The sequence below is a fragment of the Dermochelys coriacea genome, chromosome 1, assembly GCF_009764565.3.
Source record: "Dermochelys coriacea isolate rDerCor1 chromosome 1, rDerCor1.pri.v4, whole genome shotgun sequence".
In the NCBI taxonomy this organism is placed as follows: Eukaryota; Metazoa; Chordata; order Testudines; family Dermochelyidae; genus Dermochelys; species Dermochelys coriacea.
Window position 1 is genome coordinate 137,681,742 of NC_050068.2, and position 27,579 is coordinate 137,709,320.

At 41.6% G+C, this 27,579-nt stretch overlaps 1 protein-coding gene across 11 annotated transcripts in view; it reads left to right on the forward strand.

Moving 5' to 3' along the window:
• REPS2 (RALBP1 associated Eps domain containing 2) overlaps window positions 1-27,579 on the forward strand; it is a 139,616-nt gene that overhangs the window by 15,446 nt on the left and 96,591 nt on the right. For all 11 annotated transcript variants that reach the window (XM_043504345.1, XM_043504313.1, XM_043504310.1 and 8 more), the window contains exon 2: window positions 25,108-25,231. In XM_043504345.1, coding sequence (XP_043360280.1) covers window positions 25,108-25,231 — 124 coding nt within the window. The remainder of the gene's footprint in view (window positions 1-25,107; window positions 25,232-27,579) is intronic.

The following is a 27,579-nucleotide window of genomic DNA, read 5'->3' on the forward strand; positions in this document are numbered from 1 at the left end:
ACCACGCTGTAGTTAAGGGATTTTGTGTGTGGATGGGACTTAAGTTAGAGGCAACACTCAAGTTAACTCTGCAGTGAATATAGGCCCTTAGGAACAAATTAAATTGACTAGCTCTTTTTGTAATCCTCTTCCTCCTCTGATCCATACTCCATCAGTGTTTGATATGTTAGTGCCTTTAATATTCATAGTGTTTAATAAACTGACATAATTTTATCAGTTATTTGATGTCTCCAGAACTGCTTTGTGAACAATGGAAGTTAAGCTATTGCTTGTGTTTTACAATATGTAAGGATATGGAAGATGTTAAAGTAGCACTGGAATCTTGAATGGCTTTTTTGCCTTATTTTCTGAATTGTGCTGTAATTTAGATCAGAAATTGCCCCTTCCATCCCAAACTTCTCCTCCAGTGTGGTCTCAGTATTAGTGAATAAACTGGTACATATGTGCCCATCACATTATTTGTTTACAACAAAGCTAGTAAGGTAGGCAAGGATTTTGTGGGGGGTGAGTGTGTATATGTGTGTGTGTTTTTCAGTGGTACAGCTAAAATTATTTTGAAGAAAAATGCTTTCCTATTCAATGCAACATGGAGTGTCTTTCAAGAGAGGCGTTAAAATTAGTCTCTCATTTATGGAGCATTTGAAGCACATTGTCTGCTTTTCACTGATGTTAATGTTGGGACCTGTCAGTTCATGTCCTACATTTTTGGTTATTTTGGCAATGAATCTTACGAAAATAATTTAAAAGAGAATCTTGCTTACAAGAAACATGAATTTGCATTTGTGGGTAAGAAATTATCCTGGTTTCAATTTATGAAGCATCATACTCGAATCCTGCAAACTATGACCAGGATCCTGCAAAAGCTTATGCACATGCATAGCTTTAAACATTGTGAGTGAAATTCCGGCACCATTGAAGTCAATGGGAGTTTTGCTGTTGACATCAACTAAGCCAGGATTTCACCCACTGTGTATAAAGATAAGCGTGTGCATAAGTCTTTGCAGAATTGAGCTTATGTCTTTGATCAAAAAGGGCTGATCTTGTGTTTATGAAAGCCTTTTAATTTCCACATATGCAGATTTTAACTTGTAGGTCACACAAATCTAGTAAAACAATGGAACATCTGGTAAATTTTTCCAGGTAGTATTTTTTTATTCCAGTTAAAATAAAAATAAAGGATTACATCAGTTTCCGACAGTTTCTCTCATGTAGTCACATATGCTGTTTGCCCCTAAAACTAACCTTGGTTACAATCCAGGGCAAATATACTTGACTTTATCGCAGGCCAACTTTCAAAGGATTATGGCTGAAAATGTTGACACTGTTTTGCAAAGCTAGCTTTTCTTTCATGGAGAGAAGTAATAATACATTTTCATCCATTGTTGAACTGCAGCCATTTCTTGGGCACTCTTTGAAAAATGAGCCATAAGCTAAAACTTATTGGGGGGAAAAATAATTTAGACGATTGCTGTTTTTCGTGCCTATCCAGATTTATACTATGGAAGACAGACAAGACTGTGAAAATGGTTTTGTTATGCAATGTTTAATGGACTTTTTTTAAACGGAAACTTGTTAAAATCTTAAATGTTTTGCTTTGTTATTTTCCAGTCTGTTCCTTTGAAAACTTGATTTTACTCTGTCCTCCAGTTTTTTGAATAAGCTTTTGTATACTCTGAGCCCCCATCTGTTTGTCATATTATAGATTTGGATCCATATGGAATGTAAATCTCATTCTGGCCTACATCTGAGTCTAATCCTTTTCATAGCTCTTGTAGAAAATGAACTTTCTCTGCACGGTGTCAAGATTTCTGAGATCAGTACTATCTGGATATACTCCCAATTTATTTAACCGGTTAAAACGTCTTGTATTGTTATGCAATACAAATTATTAATTGTTCTTGTACTACTGATCTATAATCATCATGTGTGGTACCTCATTACTATTTATTTTCTGTAAAAATGTGAGGGGGGGGAAATGTATGGATTCCTTTATTTTAATTACTTTCTCTTGACATTGTAATGTTATCTGATGGAGCCAAGGATTATGAGTGTTGTGAGATGTATTTTTATGAAAGCAATCATAAGTGATTTAAAAATAATTAGGAGCTAACGTACGGTGCCCAAATATTGGAGAGATTATGACAGAGATAGTAAAGGGGGTGGAAAATACAAGTATCTTCCGTTAAAAATTGTATTTATTTATTTTGGATATCCTTCACTTGTTGGTTTTAGACCTAAGGTGTTTCTTCAGTTACTTCATTGAGCAATAATGAGACAATAAATAAACCAATGACTCTGAATTTTTACAAAGTTATTTTGGGAATCATGAAGCATTTTCTGACAAGTCATTTTTGGTATCAAGCTCTCTGTATTATTTTGTGGAATTTTGCATGTTTTGCTCCTCAGTGGAGTGTTTATAATTGTCACAACTTTTCCCATGCCTATTTCCCTAGGAAGCTACAAGCAAATAATAATTTCCATATTCCTCAGAGGGCCTTGAACAGAAAATGGAAACAAACTTTACTTTAAGAAAAGGAGTACCCGTGGCACCTTAGAGACTAACAAATTTATTAGAGCATAAGCTTTCGTGAGCTACAGCTCACTTCATCGGATGCATTTGGTGGAAAAAGCAGAGGAGAGATTTATATACACACACACACAGAGAACATGAAACAATGGGTTTATCATACACACTGTAAAGGAGAGTGATCACTTAAGATAAGCCATCACCAGCAGCAGGGGGGGGAAAAGGAGGAAAACCTTTCATGGTGACAAGCAAGGTAGGCTAATTCCAGCAGTTAACAAGAATATCAGAGGAACAGTGGGGGGTGGGGTGGGAGGGAGAAATACCATGGGAAAATAGTTTTACTTTGTGTAATGACTCATCCATTCCCAGTCTCTATTCAAGCCTAAGTTAATTGTATCCAGTTTGCAAATTAATTCCAATTCAGCAGTCTCTCCTTGGAGTCTGTTTTTGAAGCTTTTTGTTGAAGTATAGCCACTCTTAGGTCTGTGATCGAGTGACCAGAGAGATTGAAGTGTTCTCCAACTGGTTTTTGAATGTTATAATTCTTGACGTCTGATTTGTGTCCATTCATTCTTTTACGTAGAGACTGTCCAGTTTGGCCAATGTACATGGCAGAGGGGCATTGCTGGCACATGATGGCATATATCACATTGGTAGATGCGCAGGTGAACGAGCCTCTGATAGTGTGGCTGATGTGATTAGGCCCTATGATGGTGTCCCCTGAATAGATATGTGGACAGAGTTGGCAACGGGCTTTGTTGCAAGGATAGGTTCCTGGGTTAGTGGTTCTGTTGTGTGGTGTGTGGTTGCTGGTGAGTATTTGCTTCAGATTGGGGGGCTGTCTGTAAGCAAGGACTGGTCTGTCTCCCAAGATCTGTGAGAGTGATGGGTCGTCCTTCAGGATAGGTTGTAGATCCTTGATGATGTGTTGGAGAGGTTTTAGTTGGGGGCTGAAGGTGATGGCTAGTGGCGTTCTGTTGTTTTCTTTGTTGGGCCTGTCCTGTAGTAGGTGACTTCTGGGTACTCTTCTGGCTCTGTCAATCTGTTTCTTCACTTCAGCAGGTGGGTATTGTAGTTGTAGGAATGCATGATAGAGATCATTGTTTCATGTTCTCTGTGTGTGTGTATATAAATCTCTCCTCTGCTTTTTCCACCAAATGCATCCGATGAAGTGAGCTGTAGCTCACGAAAGCTTATGCTCTAATAAATTTGTTAGTCTCTAAGGTGCCACGGGTACTCCTTTTCTTTTTGCGAATACAGACTAACACGGCTGCTACTCTGAAACTTTACTTTGTTTTGGTAGAACTAAAACAATCCTGGTTTTATGCACATCAGTGGGAAATCACTATACATGTAGCATTTTCTTTTTTATAATTATACCTTAATCAAGGAGGTCACATAACTCTCCATGTTTAATAAAATAATTACAGTGCAAAGACTAAAACAAAATATGATAAGTTATAATCAGATAATGATATGGAAAAGCATCCTAACCACATGTGCAGAAGCATGTGTGTATCAAGGAGAGAATATACCCAAACGTGATGATAGGCGATCACTCATTACCGAATATGATCATCTTCCATGGGAGTTATGGGTCCTCAGGTGGCTATAAGGCCAATCCTTGAACCACAAATTCTATTGCAATGAGGGCAGATGTTTTCAGGCTCAGCAGGAGGCTGTTGACCATGACGGGAAGCCAATCTCTCCTTCCTCCTGCACCTCTTGTCCTCTGCAGCTTGTTGGTGAGCAAGTTCAGAATGCAGTGGACCATCGTGTAGGACTTCACTCCATTTTAAGCGATCCTGGGCAGGTTTCTCCCAAGTGTCAGTGTCAATATTACACTTTTTTAGGTTGTCCTTCAGCAAGTCCTTATAACGCTTCTGTTGTCTACCCATGTTATGGTGCCCTTCTTTTAGCTGAGAGAACAGGACCTGTTTTGGGAGGCCATGGTCTGGCAACCGGACAACATGACCAATCCAGTGGAATTGCTGATGGATGATCGTTGCCTCGATACTGGTGGTCTTTGCCTCTTCCAGAACACTAATATTGGTGTACCTGTCTTCCCACTTGATCTTCAGAATCTTATGAAGGCAGCATTGATGGTGCCTCCCAAGGACTTTCAAGTGGTGTTCATAGGTTGTCCAAGTTTTGGACCCATACAACAGTGTTGGGAGAATAATGGCTTGATAAATAACAAGCTTGGTGTCTGTTCGAATGTCGTGATCTTCAAAAACCCTGTGCTGTAAACGAGAAAAAGCTACACTGGCACAGTTCAGGCAATGTTGAATTTCTGCATCAATATCTGCCTTGGATGAAAGATTACTTCCAAGGTAGAGGAAATGATTGACATTCTCCTGTGCCAGTCCATTGATTTTGATAGATGGAGCAGGTAATACCACATTTGGAGAGGGCTGACGGAGCACTTTAGTCTTCTTGATATTAAGAGTGAAACCAAGACATGCGTAAGCATTGACAAACACATTCAGAATAGTTTGAAGATCTTTCTTGGAGTGGGCAAAGACTGCGTTGTAACCAGCATACTGAAGTTCCACAATAGATGTTGTGTAGATCTTACTCTTGGCTTTCAGCCTGCTAAGCCTGAAGAGCTTTCCGTCCATTCTGTAAATGATTTCAACACCAGCTGTAAACTTCCCAGTAATTAGGTAAAGAATGACTGCAATAAAACCCGCAGACATGGTTGGAGCGATGATACAGCCCTGTTTGACTCCTGTTTGTACTTTGAAAGGTTCACTCTGGGAGCCAGTGCTGCTCAGAACAGTCGCTTTCATGTTATCATGAAGCAATTTTAGGACACTGGATGTCCTGATAAATACATCATTCTTAGAACATATAGTCCAGAGGGCACGGCAATTCACTGAATCAAAGGCTTTAGTTAGATCAATAAAAGCCATGTACAGTGTTCGGTTTTGCTCCCGACACTTTTCTTGCAGCTGCCATGCTGTGAAGATCATATCCACAGTTCCACGACATGGTTGGAAACCACTCTGTGACTCCGGTATAATTTCTTCTGAAAGGGGGAGAAGGCAGATTGCAAGGATCTGCACCAGAACTTTGCCTGCAATGGCTAGGAGGGAGATATCATCATAATTTCGACAATCCACTTTATCTCCTTTCTTGAAGAGGATGACAATCAGGGAATTCCTCATTTCACTGAATATCTCCTCCTTCATCCAGATTTTAAGGATAAGCAGGTAAAGCTGCCAAATTAGCTCTGGTCCACTGTCTCTAAGAATTTCAGCGGGGATCATATCTAGACTTGCTGCCTTGTTGTTCATCTGCTTGGTGGCATTGTGTACCTCTTACAAATTGGGAGGGTCTCTGAGCTCATCTGTAAATGGTCGTTGAGGGATTTGCTCAAGGACTTCATCTGCAACCATAGAATTACGATTAAGGAGGTCTTTAAAATTTCCTTTCCAGCGAGAATTGATGGCTTCGTTGTCCTTCATAAGTGTGGTTCCGTCCTTAGTGTGAAGTATATCCATACCGTGGCAAATAGGCTCATAAATAGCCTTGGTGGCACTAAAGTGTCCTAGTGATTTCTGTTTAAAAGTCAAGCTTCACTAAAGTTAAAAAATAAGAAAAAATAATTGAGGGAAAAGAAAAATGGTTAATGAACTACATAGCAATCGTTCATCTGTTCAAGTGAGTGAGTGTAATGTTAAAAATCAAAATTTTTTTTGTTTCAATGCAAAATTCATTAGAGAATTGGAAAAGCTGCTAATCTCTATGTACCTTTTTTAATTATATTATTTATAACATATACAAATGTCTCTTGTTGGGTTTTTAGCCCATCTGTTTTATTCCTGAAAGTTGTCACTATTAAAAGGACTAACAAACTTCACATACAGTTTTAAAATACCCTAACTGCTTTTACATTTTATCCCAATTAAGGCGATACAGTAATATACTCATTATAAACATTAGCTCCCTAAAGACCAACAGAACATTCAATACTGCATAAGTTAGGGCTTGTCTACACTATAAAATTAAGTCAACTTTATCACAGGAGTGGGTGGGATTCTGTGGCCTGCGTTGTGCAGGAGGTCGGACTAGATGATCATAATGGTCCCTTCTGACCTTAATATCTATGAATCTATGAATAATTCGACCTCGAACCTCCAAATTAATTAAGTCGATTGTGCATGGCCACACCATGCTCACTGTCTTGATGAAGTGTGTCCTCACTAGCAGTGCCTGCATCAATGCACAAACTAGTGTACTGTGGGTAGCTATCTGTAGTGGGACAGTCACCCCACTCCGGCTCAGAAGGGGTTAAAAGCCAGCCCTTGGAGAGTGCTGGGGGCTGAGAGAAAAGGCTAGGCTGATTGAGGAAGCAGCCACAGCTGGGGCCACACTCCAATCAGGCCACAGCTGGCTCTATAAAAGGGCTGGAAGCCAGGAGCTCAGTCATTTTCTTTCTCTCTCTCTCTAGTTCATGAGAGAGAAGAACCTGGCTGCCTGGAAGGGAAGGGTACCTAAGGAGAGTAGTGCTGGGGAAAGGCAAGAGGGGCTGGGGCACTCCAGCCTGGTAACTCCCCAGGCTGCAGGCCTTGTGCCAAGCCTACAGAGGTACTGGGGCTGCAGAGGTGTAGCCTGGGGTTAGACAAAGGCAGCAGGTCTACCCCCTTGCCGATAAGTGGTTTACAGACTGCGCTCTGCCCCAGTGAGCGGGGGCTGGGTCCGGGCTGGACACAGGGCTTGAGGCAGGTGAGCCACAAGCCTGGAGAGGGCGCTCTGGGCTGAAATTGAACTAATTCCCACGATAACCAGCAGGAGGCACCGCACCAGTGAGTCTCGCCTTGCTACACTATCCCAAAATGCAGTTTGCCGCAGTGTGTTTTGGGAATTTTTGTGCAATGCCTCCTGGGACCAAAACATTGTCACAGGGGAGAATGGGAACATTGTGTTGGCATCCCATGATGCACTGTGCTCAATGGCAAACAACCCAGTGGTTTTCGCACCTTAAAACCACTGGGCATACGCCATAACCCCAGAAGCATGGAGCCTGCTCACTTGTGCACTCTTGCTGTGAGCATCTCAAACGCCTTGCGCCTTCTCCTGCAGTATTTCCAGATCCGAAGTAGTGTCCGCCTCGCAGAACATAGTCATGTCCTGCAAGTTGCCCTGCTGCAAGCCATTGAAAAAAACAATTCACAGTTGCTGCTGGCAGTCACAGAGGAGCTGCATTCTGAGTGCCGTTTCTGGTCCTGTGAAACAAGCACTGACTGGTGGGACTGCATCGTTTTGCAGGTATGGAATGATGAGCAGTGGTTGCAGAACTTTCAAATGTGGAAGGCCACCTTCCAGGAACTTTGTGCAGAGGTTTCCCCTGCCCTGTAGTTCAGCAACACAAAAATGAGAGCTCCTCTGACAATGGAGAAGCGAGTGGTGATTGTTATTTGGAAGCTTGCAACACCGGATAATTACAGATCAGTGGGGAATCAATTTGGAGTAGGTAAATCAACCGTGGGAGCTGCTGTGCTCCAACTGTGCAGGGCCATTAATCAGTTTCTGCTACGAAGGGTAGTGAGGCTGGGAAATGTGCAGGACATAGTGGATGGTTTTGCCGTGATGGGGTTTCCTAATTGCGGTGGGGTAAAGATGTCACGCATATCCCCATCTTGGCACCAGACCACCTTGCCAAAGAGTACATAAACCAAAAGACATAATTGTCAATGGTGTTGCAAGCGCTGGTGGATCACAGGGGGCATTTCACCAACATCAGTGTAGGATGGTCAGGAAAGGTTCATGACGCGCACATCTTTAGGAACTCTGGTCTGTTCAAAAAGCTGAACTTGGGGACTTTCTTTCCAGACCACAAAATGAACATTGATGACATTGAAATGCCTATAGTTATCCTGGGGGACCCAGCCTACCCCTTCGTCCTATGGCTCATGAAGCCATACACTGGCTGTCTGACAGCAGTAAGGAACGGTTCAACTATAGGCTCAGCAAGTGCAGAATGGTGGTTGAATGTGCCTTTGGTCATTTGAAAGGGCAGTGGAGAAGTTTACTAACAAGGTTGGACCTTAGTGAAGAGAACATCCCCATGGCTATAGCTACCTGCTGTGTGCTCCATAATGTCGGTGGGGAAAAAAAGGGGGAGAATTTTCCACAGGGGTGGGCAGTTGAGACAGATCGCATGGCAGCCATTTTTGAACAGCCAGACACCAGGGGAATAAGAAGAGCACAGCAAAGGGCTCCGCATATCTGCGAGGCTTTGAAAAGCCGTTTCAATAATGAGCTGCTTGTCTGCATTGTGCTTTCCCAAATCTTCACCTGCCTTGTATCACTGTCCCTTTAAAGCCAACCCTCCACCCAAGCCCAATGCTTCTACTAAATAAAGAACATTTATTTCTCGAATCCATTTACTTTATTTAACAAACATAAAGAGGGAGAACAGGAAAAAAAAAAAAAAAGGTAACCTTGGAAAAGGGGTTGTAAAGTTGGAACGGGAGAAACCTTTTCAGCTGTGTAACATAACACCACATTCCAGACCATCAAAGATCTGTGAATGGGCACCTTCTGTTCCTTGTACCCTCCCCCTGACTTAAGTGAAAGGGATAATGGACATTTCGCCCACGCCTCATGGAACACTTGGAGGAGGGTGACTCTGCATCAGGTGATGCTGGCTGGCTGGGTGTCCACCAGGGTCTTCAGAGGGACTTTACCCTCCTGCTTCTGTTCCTGAAGTTCAACCAGACACCTCAACATGTCTGCTTGGTCCCTCATAATCCGAAGCATCTCATCCTCTGCTGCACGCTCTTGCTTATTGGAGACTTTCCTGTTTTCCATGTCTTAACTTTTCAGACAGTGAAATCCTCCATGCTCTCAGCTCTGTGTCAGCTGTCCCAGATGTGTTCATTATCTCAGTGAACATGTCCTCCTGCGTTCTCTTTCTCCTCCTCCTAATCACTGAAAGTCTGCTTTCAGGTGTTGGTGACCTGGTGAAGGACACATTTCCAGCTGTCAGTCATGGGGAAAAAATAAAGGAGCCATTGGACATGAATAAAATTGTTTCCACAGCAAGGCCGTTTTCATAAAAAACCCCAAACCCTTATTACACTAGGTGCAAGCCATAACATCATCAGAATCCGTAACAGTTCACTGTGCCATTTTGCTGTTCCAGCCATGGTGAGTGGCCCCTTTTTCCCCTCCCTCCCCCCGAGTCATGGGTGACCGCACTTTTAATGAAGTTTATGGCAGGCTCATGTCGGGAAAAGAGAGAGAGCTAGTCGAACAATGGCCCTTCCCCATAGCACCACGGGAAGCTGTCTACGAATGTTGTGGGGGACAGGGACGTTTTCACTCCCAAATTGTGGAAGCTCTCATGTGGGTCCCCAGTCTATCAGCTACTTTAAACTACTTGCCAACCAATGCCGAGCACAGTAAAGGCAGATGAGTGGCTGCGTGGTTTTGCGATCCGGAATGTGTGTTTGGGGGGGTCTACATGCCCCCTCTTTTATTTCCCCCCCTTGTAGAAGCACTTTTATGAGAACTTCCCCCATTTCCCCTAGGCGACCCTATGTGATGTCCGTCTCCTGAAGGTAACAGAGACGGAAAGGAAAGAGATGCTGCAAGCATCTGGGTGTAGACCTGGTCCTTATGCTGCTTTGTTGTGTACCGCAGTGATGCCAGCAGAATTAATTCAGGAGTTGCGTGGGAAAATGTGCTACCATGGTGGAAGAAATAAGACTGCCCTGCCCAGAAACCTTCTGCAAAGGATTGCAGAGTACATTCATGAAAGTTTCTTAGAGAGATCCATAGAGGATTCCCGGGCTATCCCAGTCCACATAAACAGTCTTTTCCGAGGGCCACTCTCTGCATAGCTGGAGCAGCCTCTTGTAAGCAGAAAACCCCAGCACCTCACTTTTTCTTCACAGTAAACGTTCAATATCACCAAATGTGTGTGCCCGCTAAAGTTTAACTGGACTTTGATTGTAACTGTATACTCACCAGAGCTGCTGTCCTGCGACTCACAAGGCTCCAGGGTTAAAAATATTCCCTGGCTCTCGGGGAGAATAGATTTACTGCTCGCCCGTCTCCCATTCTCCTCCTCCTCATCCTCCTCCTCCTTTTCTTCATCCACCATATCGTCCTACTTGTTGTCCCTAGACTCTCACACCTGTGAGGTGTTCACATTGCTAGTGGGGGTGCTGGTAGGATCACCCCCAAGAATTGCATGCAGCTCATTGTAGAACTGGCATGTGTGAGATTCAACACTAGAACGACTGTTTGCCTTCCTTGCCTTCTGGTATGCTTGGTGAAATTATTTTATTTTCACAAGCACTGCTGTGTGTCCCTCGTGTAGCCCTTCTCCCCCATTCCACGAGTGCTCTTTGCATAGATGTCAGCGTTTCTTCTGCTGGATCTGAGCTCTGGATCTTCTGCTGGATCGAAGCGGAGACTCTTCTCCCCACACAGCAATGAGATCCACTACCTCCTGTGCAGACCAGGCTTGAGTGCGTTTGGGGCATGTAGTCTCCATGATCAGTTGTGCTCAAGCTGGCATGCTCCCAGTGCTCATCAAACAGGAAATGGGAAATCAAAAATTCCCAGGGCTTTATCAGGGGAGGGGCTGTTTCCTGTGTACCTGGCTACAGTGCAGCAGTGTTGAGAATGATCTCCAGAGCGATCACAGATGAGCATTGTGGGACACCACCTGGAGGCCAATTAAATCGAATGCTGTGTCTGCACTACCTCGCAGTTGACCCATTAAAATGGAATTAAGTGTTGCATCTCTTGCAGAGGTGGATTACAGAAATTGACATTAGAGGCAATTTAGGTTGGAGTAAAGGTAGTGTAGACAAGTACATTAATAAGTTGACTTAAGGCGGCTTCTTTTGATCTAACTTTTTAGTGTAGACCAGGGCCTTAGAAAATGTTTCCTGAGCTCCACCTGCACATACAAGGTTCAGCATTGACATGTTTTTATATGATGGCTTGTTTTGGCCTGTTCTACAGGACTGTCTCTAAGAAGTAGCAGTGAGTGGAACCTTTGTGTGCCTTGCTGAGCTCTTTTTCTTGGTGATGGAACAGTGTGGAACATTTGTTTTTATGTGGCTATTGAAGCTGATAGTAAATATTATCCATGTTGTGGCAAGTTTTTCATAAAGAGTACCAGACTATAGTCCTCCTAAGACAAATACAACTTTATGGCCCTGAGTCAGCAAAGTATCTAAGCTTGTGTGACTTTAAACCCATGGGAGTTCCATTTATTTCAATGGGACTAACCAGGGGCTTAAAGTTAAGCATTTGCGTAGGTATTTTGCTGTAAAATGGAACGTGTATCACAGAAGATTACTGTAATATTCTTAAATTATTTTGCTTATGGAAAGCAGAAACAGAATGGCCATCATTTGACCAAGGTAAAAAAGCAAAGTGATTCTGTATTTATTGATCTTGATAGGAAAAAGCACCTCCCTTGTGATTGCAGCTGGGTTTTTAAAAAATAATTTGTTTGAAATTTTTTGAAAATTTTCCTTTTTAAAAAAAAAAATCAGTGACATTGCTCAAAAATAGAGAAATGTTGACCCAGGTCATCTTATGACCTTCCTCCCCCCTTGCTCTCAAACAGCACAACTCACCTACATTTCCCTCAATCCTCTCTGCCATAGTGCACGTACAGATCTAAAAAACACCCATCTCATATTAGCCGTGAGACCTCCTTTGGTTCACCAAGCCGTTCACAGTGAAATACAGAAGCATCTTTCCCCAAATCCCTGTACGGTATCCTTCCCTATCTGCTGTTCCATGCTTGAATCAGAGAACGTTAGTCAAGATTTTCAAAGCTGATTGAGACTGATACCTCTATAATTTGAATGGGAGTTGTGAGGCTGCCTGCCCTACTCTGCTTTGAAAATCTTAGCCATCAGTTTTACTCACCCTCTGTGGAATGACTAGAAAACTAATAGTTTCTGTTCCCTTTATCCTCCTCATAAGGCTCAAAGACTCCACAGTCTACATAGAGAGGTGTTTATAATAAACGTACTTCTATAATGGTTTCAATCCTAGAATCTCAGAGCACTTTCCCAATATAAATTTAGCCCCTGAGGTGGGAAGTTATAACCACTTTCATTTTAACGATAGGGAAGCTGAAGCTAAGAAAGGCTAAATGACATGTCCCAGGTGGAGGACATGGTCTGTGAAAGAGCTGGGAACTCTAGAGTTTTTCTTTTCCATCATGCACCTTAACCCCATCCACTCAACTCAAAGCTGTCCCTAGAGTCACAGTAGCACAGTATGGACAAAGTGAGGGGATGCTGGGTCAAGTGAAACTTGTTTGTAGAACCTCAACTTACAATTACCAGGCTTGCAAAGATCTGTAGTCATTTTAAATGAGCACAAAATTCTAATAAAATTTAAAATTAATCAGTACTGGGGATCTTCAAGTCTTTCCCTCCTGGGAATTAGAATAAATTTATTCTATCATAGTACTTGTTTCTTTTAGTTTCCAGAATTGAGTTTATCATGTAAGCAGCTGAGATTAATTTTGTTAAATATTTTACTGTCTTTTTAAACTCCGGACACTAAAAAGTTCATGCTTGGGCGATTGTGCATTTACATAGAGTTAAGGGAGACTTTGTCACAAGAGCCATGGTTCATATAAATTTATTGTGTTTTTTATGCAGCAGAACCATTTTATTGTAGCCAGGATCCACATAATTTTACTACCTATTGCATATGCTATTTCGATGTAAAAAGTTAGGTGGGAAGGTTTAATGGAAGTAAGTGTAAATCCATTGCTGAACCGTATTAAAATACTTATCTATATTGGGATAACCAACATTTAAAACATTTTGTATAATAAAATTAATAATTTCTTTAATAACATAATAAATTATAGTTGATGTACTCCACCTTCAGTTTTGATTTTCAGAGTATGTGTTGGCTCTGACACAAAAAGATTCAGATACACTTGCAATTTCTGTTACAGGAAAACCTTGCCCCTGTTGTGTACCATCAGGAGGGGCTATAGGTGAATTGGGGGCATTTAATGTCATGTGCCTTGCCTGATTCACTGAGATTTAATGAGTTAATACATTTTTGTCCACACTTTTTTTTAACACTTCTGCTGCCTATCAATCTGCAGTTTTTCGTCTCCATGATACTAATATTGTAATCTACTGAACTAAGGTAACAATGCATGGCAGCATACAATAGAGATAGAACACTCCAACTTCTGTGCTGCTGCAAAACACATGGCTTTAGCACTTGAGCTAAAGCAGAAATCTCAATTGACTGTCAGTACTACAAAGATTTATATTCTTGTTTCAGTTCAACCTCTAGAAAATTAGATTTTTACAATACTTGAATTGTATGGATGAATACTTGAATTGATGTGACCTCAGAGTCCTTGACAAATTCCAACTTGGATAATTATGTTCTGTCTACATAAAACTCTTTTTAATTTCAGTTGGATATTGGAAATGAAGGACAGTGTAGTGGCTTGATACAAAACTGAGAGGGCATCTGGGTTCTATTGACAGCTATGCCACAGACATTTTCTAAATTTTTTCATAGATATGTTGAAAGTAGAAGATAATGGACAAATGAGCAGAGATATTTAGATTGATATTTAATGCATTTAAAGAAATGTAACTTTTTAAAAAGAAATGTATTAAAAAAAAAAAGGAATCCTAATGTTCATTAAATTGATGATATTACCAAGATACTAATTTGCACCAAACAGAAGACAGACTCTGTGGAAGCATTCCCACACTTGTGTGGGAAGACTGACAGACACACGTGACTGCCTTTGAGTGCTAGATGAACCTCATGTTGCTTGAGAAGTTGATATGTTTTCTCATTTGCTTGACTGTAGGGCCAGGTCTACACTAACACTTTGGTATAATTTACATCGCTCAGGGGTGTGAATAAACCACTCTCTGGAGTGACATAAGTTGCAGTACCTAAGTGCCTATGTCAGTGGGAGATCTGCTCCTGCTATCATAGCTATCACCTCTCGTGGAGGTGGATTTATTATGCCAATGGGAGAGCTCTTTCCTGTTGGCATAAAGTGTTTTCACCTGATATGCTACAGCGGCACAGCTGCACCAATGCTTCTAGTGTAGTCTAGTCCTAAGAGGCAAAAGTGGAAAAAAATAAATAACATTGTGGACTAAATCCTGCTTGTCTCAATCAGGTACTTTAATTCTATTGATTTCAATCAGATTAGATTTCAATTCAATTGATTTCAATCAGATTATTCAATCAACCTGAATAATAAAATTAGGATGGCCCAGGTACAGCTGTGTTTCAGAGGGTGACCAGTCTTAGTATCCAAATGTAGGTGAGCTGATACTCTGGGAAAATATATGAAGCAATTAAGCAGATAAGAAAATAATGGATTTATAAAGGATGTTAATTTTCAAATATAGCTTTTTATGAAGCCTTTTAAATTAAGGGTAAAAATGTTGACATGCTTTTTTTTATTGCTACATTCCCAGTCTAATGAGCTATACCTGTGTATTAAAATCTCACTACCTAATGCTGTATTTGCTCACACAAGTTGAATTGACCGTTTTTGTATAAATTTGATACAAACTAGTTCATCTGAGAAAGAAATACCTAGAATAATTGCAAATTGATCGTTTTTTGCCAGGTCATGGCCAAATAGGAAGAAAAAGAATGGAAGGAGGTTTCAAAATATATTACAACTTCCTTCTTTTATCTGCAAGGACTTATTACACTGTCTTAAAAGCATGTTAGAAAATTTAGTTTAGTGAAGTCACTTGGGCTTCCTTTTTAAAGGAAAGATAGAATTAAACATCAGCAAATTGAATTGTTAGGAGCCATCAGAAATGTGGAACCCCTGTTTTCCTGAAAACAATTTCCTGTTGCCTGTGTTTAGAGACTTTTGAGTATCTTTCAGGATGGAGGCCTTCTAAATTTTCCAATATGCTTCTCATTGGATGATCAAGTCACATGTTCAGCAAAACATGCAGAGAGGGAAAATAGGGATTTGTTTGTACAGTTGTCCTATCTGAAACAGGAAGGGCTAAGTACAGAGGAACTGGATTCTTTTCACCAACATAGCTCAGTGAAAACCATTTTAAATATAATAAGTGTATCAGCAATCTTGCAAGTTCTTCTGTCACTAATTCATTAGTGTAAATCAACGTAATGTTCATAACCAGCCCTGGCTCAAAATATTTGAAATCTTTTGTCCAACCATGCTGGCCACTCATAGGGTGACCAGACAGCAAATGTGAAAAATTGGGGTGGGGGGTAATAGGAGTCTATATAAGAAAAAGACCCAAAAATCGTGACTGTCCCTATAAAATCAGGACATCTGGTCATCCTAGTCACACATCCTAACTTACCATTCTTTGTAACTTCTTATTATAATATTTTTGCACAATGTGTTTTCTATTACCCAGCTGTAAGAATCTTTCCATTGTCTGTTCATTGCTAACAGTTTTCTACCTATGTTTAGAGGTTGTATCTATAAAACTACAGTATGCACAATATTTCCTTTTCCTTTTAAATCTGTCTCTAAAATAGTCTTTTAAAAAAAATCCTTGAAAACTGTTATAAATATGTGAGATCCTTTCTGGGGTATGTTAAATTGCAGATGTAACAATATTCAGTATTGGCATCTTTTTACACTGTTCAGAACTTTTTGAACTTTTTTAAAAAATAAAGCAGTTGTACTCATTTGGCCACAAAAGGATAAAATAAGATGGTGGAGGAGTACTTTTCTTCCTGAGACATAGAGGTGATGTGAAGCAGCCTCATTTATATATGACCCTCATTCTCAGATCATGTCTACACTAGAGAATATTATGAAAAAATTCTTACCAGTGCTATGATCACTTTTAGCAGGAGATTGGTTTTGACTTAATGAAAGGACTGGTTTCTAGTGCCTCTTTACTGGTGGGGGTTCTACAGTTCAGTTCAGAAGGAATTATATAAACCAGTGGTTCTCAACCAGGGCTACACAGAGATCTTCTGGGGGTACATCCACTCATCTAGTTGTCTAGTTTTACAAACTAGTTGTCTAATTTTACAACAAGCTATATAAAAGCACTAGTGAAGTCAGTACAAACTAAAATTTCATACAAACAATGACTTATGTATACTGCTCTGTATATTATACACTGAAATTTAAGTATAATATTTCTATTCCAATCAATTTGTTATGATTATATGGTAAAAATGAGAAAGTTAAGCAATTTTTCAGTAATAGTGTGCTGTGACACTTTTTTTTATTTTTATGTCTGTATCCTGGAGATGGCAGGAACTGTCTAACATGATCCTTAAACTCGGGAGTAATTGTTTGAACTGGAAGAACCTTTCACACTCCCTCTTTTGTAATGAAATACCTATTTTTGATAAATTTCAGTTATTCCTAAATTTTAGCCATTTTTAGATGATTTAGGGAAAGGATACTTTTGTGCACCCAGTGCATTGACAGCAATGCACATAGTGTTGTGCTGCTGCTGTATACCGTACAGTTAACCTCAGTCAAAAATGGAACCAGAAAAACCAGACTTTTGAGATGGTTTACCTCCATCCTTCCACTGGCAGCTGAATAACTAGCTAAAGTTTTAATAATATCTCTCTCATTCACACACCACCATTCCCCCCCCCCCCCTCCATTTCCATCTTTACAAATAAAACTCCAAAGCTTTTTAGAAATCCATTTAAATGTTATGCAAAAGCTTTATTAAAATGATGATGTGGGCTGATTTGAAGATTTCTAAAGCAAATGATTTGTTTTTCTTTCATCTGATGGCCTGCTAGGCAAGGGCAAACCTGTACTAAAGTTAATCACCCCCACCAAGGTGTGTTCAGATAGATGGGGAAGATAGAAAATGTTAATTTGACCTGAGAAGGAGTGGATGTTTGCTGTCTCTTAGCTTTTCTAAATGGGTTAGTCCACCTTCTAATGAGAAGACAAAATAGCTGTTATGCTTAAACAGAGCACACAAGTTTTTTTTTAATAGGAGAAAAGGCAACATGCCACATTTATTCAGAATACAGCAATTAGCATATGTTTTTTAGTTACATACATATATACTATGCACACAGTTTTGCTAGTTGATGTTTATAGTTAACAGTTTAGAGTCTGGATTAATTTAGTGGCCAGTCAGATTGGTTGCAGCGGGGAGCTGGGTATGATGTATGGAATTTTTGTTTAATTCTTAAAGCTTGTAACATTGATGTAAAAACTTTTTCAGCAAAGGTCCCCCTTGCTCCCCATTATCAGGATCTATTATTTTAGATGTACCATCTCATTTAAAAAAAACTTTTTAGTACTGAAATTCTTTTTTACTTTTTGGCAATTTGTTAATAAAATTAATCTGAACTCTGTGCCAGGGCCCAAGCCTCCATTGGTGCATCATGGGTTGCCAGTGAGGAGGTTGTGCTTTATTTTGTGCATACCAAATGCAATTCCTTACCATGTTATAACATCATCCTCTTTTTCTATTTTGCCATTTGTTTTAAGCTATTTAAGGTTCCTATAAAACGTATACTGTATATAGCCAAAACATAACCAATTATATAGCACAGTACCCCTGGTACAACAAAGCTGTTGCCACTTATTAATTATGTGTATTACATTAGCATCTAGGAATTCCAGTCTGGGCTCCACTGTGGTGGGCAAAGAAAAGGAGGTTTCAGAGTAGCAGCCGTGTTAGTCTGTATCCACAAAAAGAACAGGCGTACTTGTGGCACCTTAGAGACTAACACATTTATCGGAGCAGAAGCTTTCATGAGCTACAGCTCACTTCATCGGATGCATTCAGTGGAAAATACAGTGGGGAGATTTTATATACACAAGGAACATGAAACAATAGGTGTTACCATACACACTGTAACAAGAGTGATTAGGTAAGGTGAGCCTGTTTCAGTGAGTTTGAGGTAGGTGACAGACAGGACACAACAGGTGGGTAAAACAGACAAGCTGGATGTGGGAATATGAGATAACAAAATGAACAGAGTAGAGCAAAACAGGAGAAACCACAGCTTCCTACTTGCTTAACAAGTGAAAGTCCAAATGGTGATTCTCTCATCAGTTCTCTGCCCAGCCAGTCAACCCAATACCATTCAATAAATATCTCTGATTCCACCTGCTCTTGCACTTTCACCTGCTGTTCTCCTTCTAGAAAACAAGCCTCAGGGTATGTCTATACTAGCAGAGTTACAGTGCTGCTCAGAGAGCGCTGAAGGGAAACCGCTGTTGTGTGTTCACACTGTCAGCTGCCTGCGCAATAGCGTGTTCACACTTGTGTCCTTGTTGTGGTATTCGGAGTGGTACACTCTGGGCAGCTATCCCCCAGAGCATCTCTTCCTCTTCTGCCGCTAAGAGTTGTAGGAAGGCAGAGGGGGTTGTGGGGCATCCTGGGTCCTGTCCCAATGCCCAGTGATGTATTGCTTCTCATTCCAGCAATCCCCGTGCTTCCGTCCACATTTGGTGCCATCTTTCAACGGTTTGTGTACTGTGTGCTCTGCTTCTTTGGTCTGCAGGAATGGATTCCTCACTGTTGACCAATATGCTGCTCACTCGGACTAACATGTCACAAGTGGCAGTGGAGTTGTTCCTTAAACTACAAAGGCAAGAGGAGTGCGACGTTGATCTCACCACACGTAGTAGCTACGACATGAGATTGCTTGTTGCAATCATGGAGGTGCTGATCACAATGGACCACTGCTTTTGGAGTTGGGAAACAAGCACTGAGTGGTGGGATGCACGTCTGGGATGACAAGCAGAGGCTGTGGAACTTTCAGATGAAGAAAGTCACATTCATGGGACTGTGTGGTGCAAGGACACGAGAATGAGAGCTGCCCTGTTGCTGGAGAAAACGTGTGGCAATTGCACCGTGGAAGCTGGTTACTCCAGACTGCTACCGATTGGTCGCTAACCAGTTCAGAGTGGGAAAGTTGACCATTGAACTCGTGTTGATGGAAGTGTGCAGGGCCACTAATTGCATCCTGCTCCAAAAGGCCGTGACTCTGGGCAACGTGCGTGACATTGTGGATGGCTTTGTACAAATGGGCTTCCCTAACTGTGGAGGGGTGATAGATGGCATGTATATTCCAATTCTGGTACCAGACCACCTAGCCACCAAGTACATTAATCAGAAGGGGTATTTCTCTATGGTTCTCCAGGCGCTTGTGGATCACCGTGGGCGTTTCACGGACATTAAAGCAGACTGGTCTGGAAAGGTGCATCATGCACGCATCTTTGGGAACGCTGGCCTGTTCAGGAAGCTGCAAGCAGGGGCTTTCTTCCCAGACCAGAAGATCACCGTAGGGGAAGTCAAAATGCCCATTGTGATCCTGGGAGACCCTGCCTACCCCTTAATACTGTGGCTTATGAAGCCATACACGGGGCACCTTGACAGCAGCAAGGAGCGGTTCAACAATAGACTGAGCGAGTGCAGAATGACTTTTGAGTGTGCTTTTGGCCATTTAAAGGCCCGCTGGCGTTGCCTACATGGGAGGCTGGACCTGTCCGATAACAATATTCCTATGCCTAAGGCCACATGCCGTACACTCCATAATATTTGTGAATGGAAGGGTGAAAGCTTCACGCAGGGCTGGACTGTTGAGGCTCAGTGCCTGGAGGCTGAATTTGAACAGGCAGAGACCAGGGCTATTAGAGGGGCACAGCGCGGGGCCATAAGGATCAAGGATGCCTTGAAGCAGAAATTTGAAGCTGAAAGCCACTAATATTTGTTGCTATGCTCGGGAGTGCAGTGCTTGTAATGCTAGGAGATGATTGTGATTGGTGCAGATGATTAACTCGGAAGTTTTAAAAAATTGCCTGTTGCTTTGCAGAGCTCTGTTTGCTTTCAATTAATAGAATAAAGATTGCTTTCAAACCAACACAATTCTTTTATTAAAAAACAACAACCAGAGGAGAGAGCCAAACAAAAAACACATCCGCACTATGGGGGAAGGGAGGATCCCAGGAAGAGGTGGGATCTCAAGACAGTTAAAGATTTGTGTATGTCCAAGTATCATATGCAGCCTTCTCCTTTGGAGTACACTGCAGCGTGTACTGTACTTCAGCAGGGCTAAACTGCAGAGGGACGGGTGTTGAGTACTGAGCTGGACTGTGACGGGATACCGAAGGGCTGGACTGTGACAGGGGAGGAGTGGAATGCTGCGGGTACAGACTGGAGCCAGGAGGTTGATAAGAGTGTGTTGGCGGTGTCTGGGGGGCGCATGGGAAAGAGTCTTGCAACTGCAGCTGCAGGGGAGGGCGGGTGCAGAGCTGCTTAGTTTGCAGTGCTAGTATCGCCTGGAGTATGTCTGCTCTATAATGTTTAAGAGCTGCTCCGTGGCTTCATTCTCGCGCACTGTGTTCTCCTTTCATTCCCTCTTTTCACTATCCCACCACTCCTTCAGTTCTTGTTTTTCGGCCATGGAGTGCATCATGACATCACGCAGAAAGTCCTCTTTAGTTCTTCTTGGCTTCTTTCTAATTCTGCACAGCCGTTCAGCTGGCGATAACCAAGAGGGAGTCTGGTTTCCCACGATTATATCTGTGAAGCCAAAATGCAACATTTTACAGAAGCAGTATTATTTGCAACACACAGACCACTGATTCCGTGATTTAAAATACAGCCACTATTCACATACCTGTCACTAACTGGCTGACCCAGGCTAGCACACATGAGCCACAAGACCCCCAAAATGATGAGTTACCCCTCGGGCTGGGGAAATCAATGTTCCAGGACCATACTGTATACGGGGCATGTGGCTCTTGGAGCCAGCAATGTGGGCGGGGGGGCTTATAATCATTCCTGTCCCCACATTTTCCACAGGCTGTGTTCATTATGGATGATATCTCACTGCTGAGGGTGAGCAGGGAATCAAGGGAGGATCTTCTCCAAGACTGCGGCTTCCGCCCTAGCCCTTGTGTAGCTCGGCTTTGTGGAGCAATGGTCCCCCCCGTCCTCCCCTTCCGCAGTGACAGCAGAGTGGCACAGGAAAATTACCCTTAATGAGGGAAGAAACAAAGCAGCTCTGCCAAAGAATCTGCAGCAGAGGATTGCCCAGTATCTCCATGGAGATCTCTGAGGCAGATTCCCTTGAAGTGAGGGAGTCAAATCAACATTCATTTATTATATATATTTTTTAAAAAAAAAAATTTATAGCTGCCTTAACTTCCCCTCTAAACCAGGTCATTTTAAAAACAAATATAGCCACCTTCCGCGATTGTGGCTTTTGGGGCTTCTAGTAAAGTGTTCTTAAACAATTCCCAAGTGTCATTCACATTTTTCTGATTAAATTCTTCCTCCCACCTGATTTGGCTCATTGTTTTCAGCTTTGTGAATTTTATGTTATATTTATATTAATTTCACAAAGATTTATTTAATTTATTTATTTTATTTATATTTGGACCTTATTCTGCTTTCACGTTTTCAGGGCTGCCCTCTCCTGAGAAGCAGAAGAGTGAGCTGGGATGTGGGGGAGGATTGTGTAGGACCTGGGGATGTTTGCAGCAGGACCTGGAGAGGGGAAATCAAGGACATGTATAGGAAAACTGGGGTGGGGTGATCCAACTGTCTCTGCTGAGGCATCAGCATTTGAAGGGCTGCTGTTTCTTCTTTGCACTGTTGGGAGCCAGCACTTCAAGCAGAGACCGCCTTGACTCTGCAGCAGTAGGCAGCAGCACGGGGTTGGGGGTTAGACTCTCACTGTGACGACAGTGTGGCTTATCAAGGACTCCCTACCATGTTGCTGCTTCAGTACCCTGGGGATCCAAAGCAGCAGCAAATGGAAGGTCATAAAGTGCTTATGTCTTGAGAAAGAGATGCTGAATCTCTCCATTACTTCTGATTGCCTGTAAATCCCTAGTCCCCTTAACTAGGTTCTCCCAAGCCTCCAGCCAAAACCTTCATCCTTCCCCTCAGTACCCCTGGCCACTGTGCAGAGTGCAGCTCTTCTCTATAGAAATACACGGGGTGGGTAGAGGGCCATCAATAGAGCACAGTTGCTCTCCTTCTATTTATCCCCACCCAGGATGCTCCCAGCTCCAGTCCAACTTTGGTATCACCCCACTCGTGTGCTGGCCAGAGGCTCCTGATTCCTGCTGAAAAAAAATGTGAAAATAAGATGTGGTCAGTTATGAAAAGTAAGCCAGAAAAGTAAATACATTCAAGTAAGGTAATGGCAAACTTTCCTTGATTGATTGCAAAAATACAGCTTTAGCGTATCCACCTCCCTCTTCATCAGATAGCCAAAGGAAGGAAGCTTCTTAATTCCTTGATCACAAGATGGACTTGAGCCAGGCATCTCAGAAGCTAAGAGGAGGAGAAAAAAGTTCAGGCTTGTTCAGTCAGAGCAGTAGCCATGTAGGGTTAGGCTACATGGGTGATTAATTTCAGCCTAACCGCCCCCCCCCCCTTTTTTTAAAAAAATTGAAAGGGGCTGCGTTCACATGATACAATTCTTCTTTTGAACTAACTGGCTTGTTATTGTGAATTGGATACATCCAATTTGAAAAAAGTTTGTGTGAATGTAGTTCTATTTTGATACAAAACACTGCATTGCTTCACACCAGGACTGACCTGTCGGTTTACCTGTGTGTCCTGTCGCGATGACCGAGTGTTGCTGTGACCCAAGGAGTCCCTGAGTTCTGGTCGCTCCATCTCAAAAAAGATATATTAGAATTGAAAAAAGCACAGAGAAGGGCCACAGAAATTATTAGGGGTGTGGAACAACTTCCATGTGAGGAGAGATTAAAAAGACTGGAACTGTTCAGCTTGGAAAAGAGACAACCAAGGGGGGATACGATAGAGGTCTATAAAATCATGAATGGTGTGGCAAAAGTGAATGAGGAAGTGTTGTTTACTCCTTCACATGACACAAGAACCAGGGGTCACCCAATGAAATTAATAGGTAGCAGGTTTAAAACAAACAAAAGGAAGTATTTCTTCACACAACTCAGTCAACCTGTGGAACCTGTTGCCAGAGGATGTTGTGAAGGCCAAAACTATAACAGGGTTCAAAAAGGATTAGGTAAGTTCATGGAGGATAGTTCCATCAACAGCTATTAGTCAAGATGGTCAGGGACGCAACCCCAGGCTCTGGATATCCCTAGCTTTTGATTGACAAAAGCTGAGAATGGGCGACGGGATGGATCACTTGATGATTGCCCTGTTCTGTTCATTTCTTCTGAAGCACCTGGCATAGGCCACTGTCAGAAGACAGGATACTGGGCTAGATGAACCATTGTTCTGACCCAGTATGGCCATTCTGTGTTCTCAGTGCTAATCGGCAGAGGGCACACCATACCATAACTAACTCGTTTGTTAGTACTAGTGAAATCTTACAACAAAATCTCCCTTGTTGCTATTGCTTTGGCAATACTCCACTCTGGTGGTTTTCCCAGGAGGTAAGGCTTACCCATGGAGTGATGGGTCAGCTTCCGTTTCTTTTTTGCACTTGGATGGTAAATTCTTAGCAGGATGGGGAGATGTGAATCATCATTCAGTTTATCAAATAAGCTGAGGCTTCCTTGTTCACCCCGGGGAATGTGTCTTCATTCTAACCTGAAGATCTGACTTAAGTCTGTTTTGGGAGCTTTTCTGAATTTCAGGTTACGTCTACACAGCAAAAAAAACCCCACGGCAGGGGCAAGTCTCAGAGCCTGGGCCAACTGGCTTGGGCTCAGGTTCGGGCTTGGGCTTGGGCTACGAGGCTAAACATGGCAGTGTAGATGCTTGGGTGGAGCCCAGGCTCTGAAAATCTCGAGGGTGGAGTGTCTCAGAGCCCAGGCTCCAGCCCAAAGATTGACACTGCTATGTTTATCCCCACAGCATGAGCCTGAGTCAGTTGGTCCAGGCTCTGAGACTCGTTGCTGTGGGGCTGTTTTGTTTTGTTTTGTTTTGTTTTGCTGGGTAGACATACGCTCAGTTTTGGTCTGCATTTCAAACTTGCCCTTAGAGAATGTTTATTCAGCTGAAGGTCAGGTGAACCAAATGAGGAAAAAGTAAATTTGTCTTCTCCATAGACAAGGATGTTGAGGTCTAATAAACAGAGTGGTGAATTTGCACAAATAGTTGCTAACTTGTGCGTGTGTTTGAGAGAGGAGTTTAATTTCAAGCCTGTCAAACGTTTCACAAAAATATTTTGCTGCAATAGTTTTAGGGTATTTATGCTTTTTATTTTGTACTAAGAATGATTATCTGAATTATTGTTGTACAGAGAGAGTGATAATTAATACCTCCTATTTATAGTGCAGCTTTTAGCCCAAAGAGCTTTCATAGACTGTATGTTCACAGGGATCGTTTCACCTACTAATGAAATGCAGTCACCTCTTGGGTAGAAACATGTTAACTATTTTATAGCAGCAATGTCATACTGCAGTGTTTTTTGAAGGAGTAATAAATAACTACTTATCTATTTTAAATTCAGCAGTATTCAGGTATACAGAGTGACCTGAACTGAATTGCTCGCTTTTAATAAAGCGCTGCAAACAGACTTGTGAGTTTTTAGTTCTAGAAGACTTCTCTACTTCAATACACAATGCAAGTTTCCTAAGAGGAAAGAGTGAGAAGTATTTTACAAAGTGTGTATTTTTTCTCCTTTAGGTCACAGAACTTTGTGGGGCAAAACGGTTGGGTTATTTTGGTCCTGCTCAGTTTTATGTTGCTTTGAAACTAATTGCTGCAGCGCAGTCTGGCCTTCCAGTACGGATAGAGAGCATTAAGAGTGGTAAGTAGCTCACATTACTTAGTGTGCTATGAACTTTTTCTTTAATTTCTTTAACATTCGTTGTACATTATTTGCTTCAGTTAGTTTTTCTTCCAACCTGTTTGTAAAGCAAAATTCTATTATTTATTTATTTATATATATATATTTTAGGGGGAGGAGGAGGTGAAGGTAGTTTTATAATCCATCAATTATGGGTAGAAATTTACAATGAAATTCTTGGGTTCTATGTTCAAAGTTGTTACATGGATAGAAAAGTACAAATTGCTTCTGCATCCATAAAAGCATTATAGAAATAACAGGACAGTTGACAGTCATCGTGGGTCCACCCTCACTCATGCTGTGTGGTACTTTAGGTTTAAAAGTTCTGGTCAGGCTGATCTCTGCAACTACATGGAGCCCTATTGAAGTTGGGGCTCCTTGGGAAGTCAGAGGTCTGTCTGTGCAGAACACCTTGCCAGAGTTGGGCCTTTCTTTGCAAGTAGACTTGTTGAAATGAATGGGTACAGGTAGCAAAATCATTCCCTTTGTCAGTAAATGTTACATCAGGAGTTCTCAAACTTAACTGCACCGTAACCCCCTTCTGACAACAAAAATTACTCCAGGATGGGGGACCAAAGCCTGAGCTGGCCTGCGCCCCACCACCCTGGGTGAGGTGGGGTGGGGGGAGGGGAAGGAAAGCCAAAGCCCAATCCTGTTTAGCACAGCTTTTTTTGAACTCCCACTAACCAGCGATTCATCCAAAGACATCTGATGTAATGAAGTGATTTTAGTACTAAAATGTAAACTGCTTCAGGTAGAATAGGAATTCCAAGTTTTCACTTTCATAACTATCTTGGGCCATTTTGTCATTCTTGATCCTTCTCTTTGACTGAAATATTATTCTTGAAATCCTTGAAAAGAACTCACTTGGGTGTCCATCAGAATCAAGGCAATATTCATTAGGATAGGTTTTCAGTTGAACTAGAGTTATCAAGGTATTTTTATATTGATCTTGCAGAAATATGCTTTAGCCTAGGAAACATACAACATGGTAGTGCCATGTTTGAAAACCTTACTGTATGTGTTTTGTAGCAGGATCACCGATTTGATGCCTTTTTTATTTCCAAATCAAAATTTAATTTTTTAAAACTATCCCTGTGTGTAGGTGTGTGTCTTAATTTGCTATTATACCTTCAAAACTGTGTTTGATAGAGATCTCAGTTCCTAGCCTTTGTGATCTTCCACCAGTAAATCCAAAGCACTGCATTTGTTGAGACTGCTGTTGTGTATATGCGTGTTGGACCCTATTCTTCCTGCTGTCTTTGCTATTGCATCATTGTGAGCCAGCAGGGGAGTGAAAATTAAATTGTCAAGAATCTTATCTAAAGAACTTCTAAGACTAGGCTCCTAAATATGTTGTTTGATCATCAGGCCTGAGAGCTGGGATTTTCACATTGCTTCTGCCTTTCTTTTGAAGGATTACATTTAAAAAAAGAACAAGCAAACAAAACAAAAAAAAACCCCAAACCAACAAGTAAACCATAAATCTGTCAAGGGGACATTATTAAACAGAAATTTTGGGATGACTTTGTCAGATTCCTGCTCTGTCTATCCTAAGCATCTTTTTCGGACAATAAGGTTAATTTGAGGAGGAAGTGGCTACTTCAGCAATCTGAATTAAGTGAGATTCAATGTGTATGTTTCACAAATACAGCAGCTGGAAATACTGCATAGATTTGAATGAACAGTGGTCTTTGGATTGATGTCCCACTTGCTTGCTGAAATGTTTCCAGGTTTCAAAAGCACTAACTACATTGTCCTCAGAAACACAGTAGAGCTGTTGGAATGGATGAGTGATATACAGCAAAAATAGATTGATTTCATAGCAACAGCTGTATGTATAAGTGATTGTAAAGATGCTATCATGTTTTATTTGATTCCAGGAGCTTTTATTCTGTTTGTTTTGTTGAATTGATCTTATAATTTACTATGTGGAGAAGTGGAAGTTTGCAACAGTAGGATGATAAATTTCCTTAGAACAGTATTTGATTTTTGGATGATGCATGAGGTTAAGTGTCACTCTTCAGTTTTTTCTGAGCTATGGTAAATTGTAGCATTTCTGATACCACAGTCTTACTAGGCTTTGAATCGGTCTATTTAACTTAGTGCTTTTTTTTCTGTTCTAGTGGCAGCATGGAGCATACAGTGATCTTGCCCTAATAAATTGATTGCTCCCATAATTTCTTCTAGAAACTACTTGTAGACAACAATGAACAACATATGTAATGGTGCTGGCTAGGGTTCAGACCAGAAATGAGTTTGAGACTTGGCTTCATACTGTGAATGAGGCACCTCTCTCTTTTTACTGT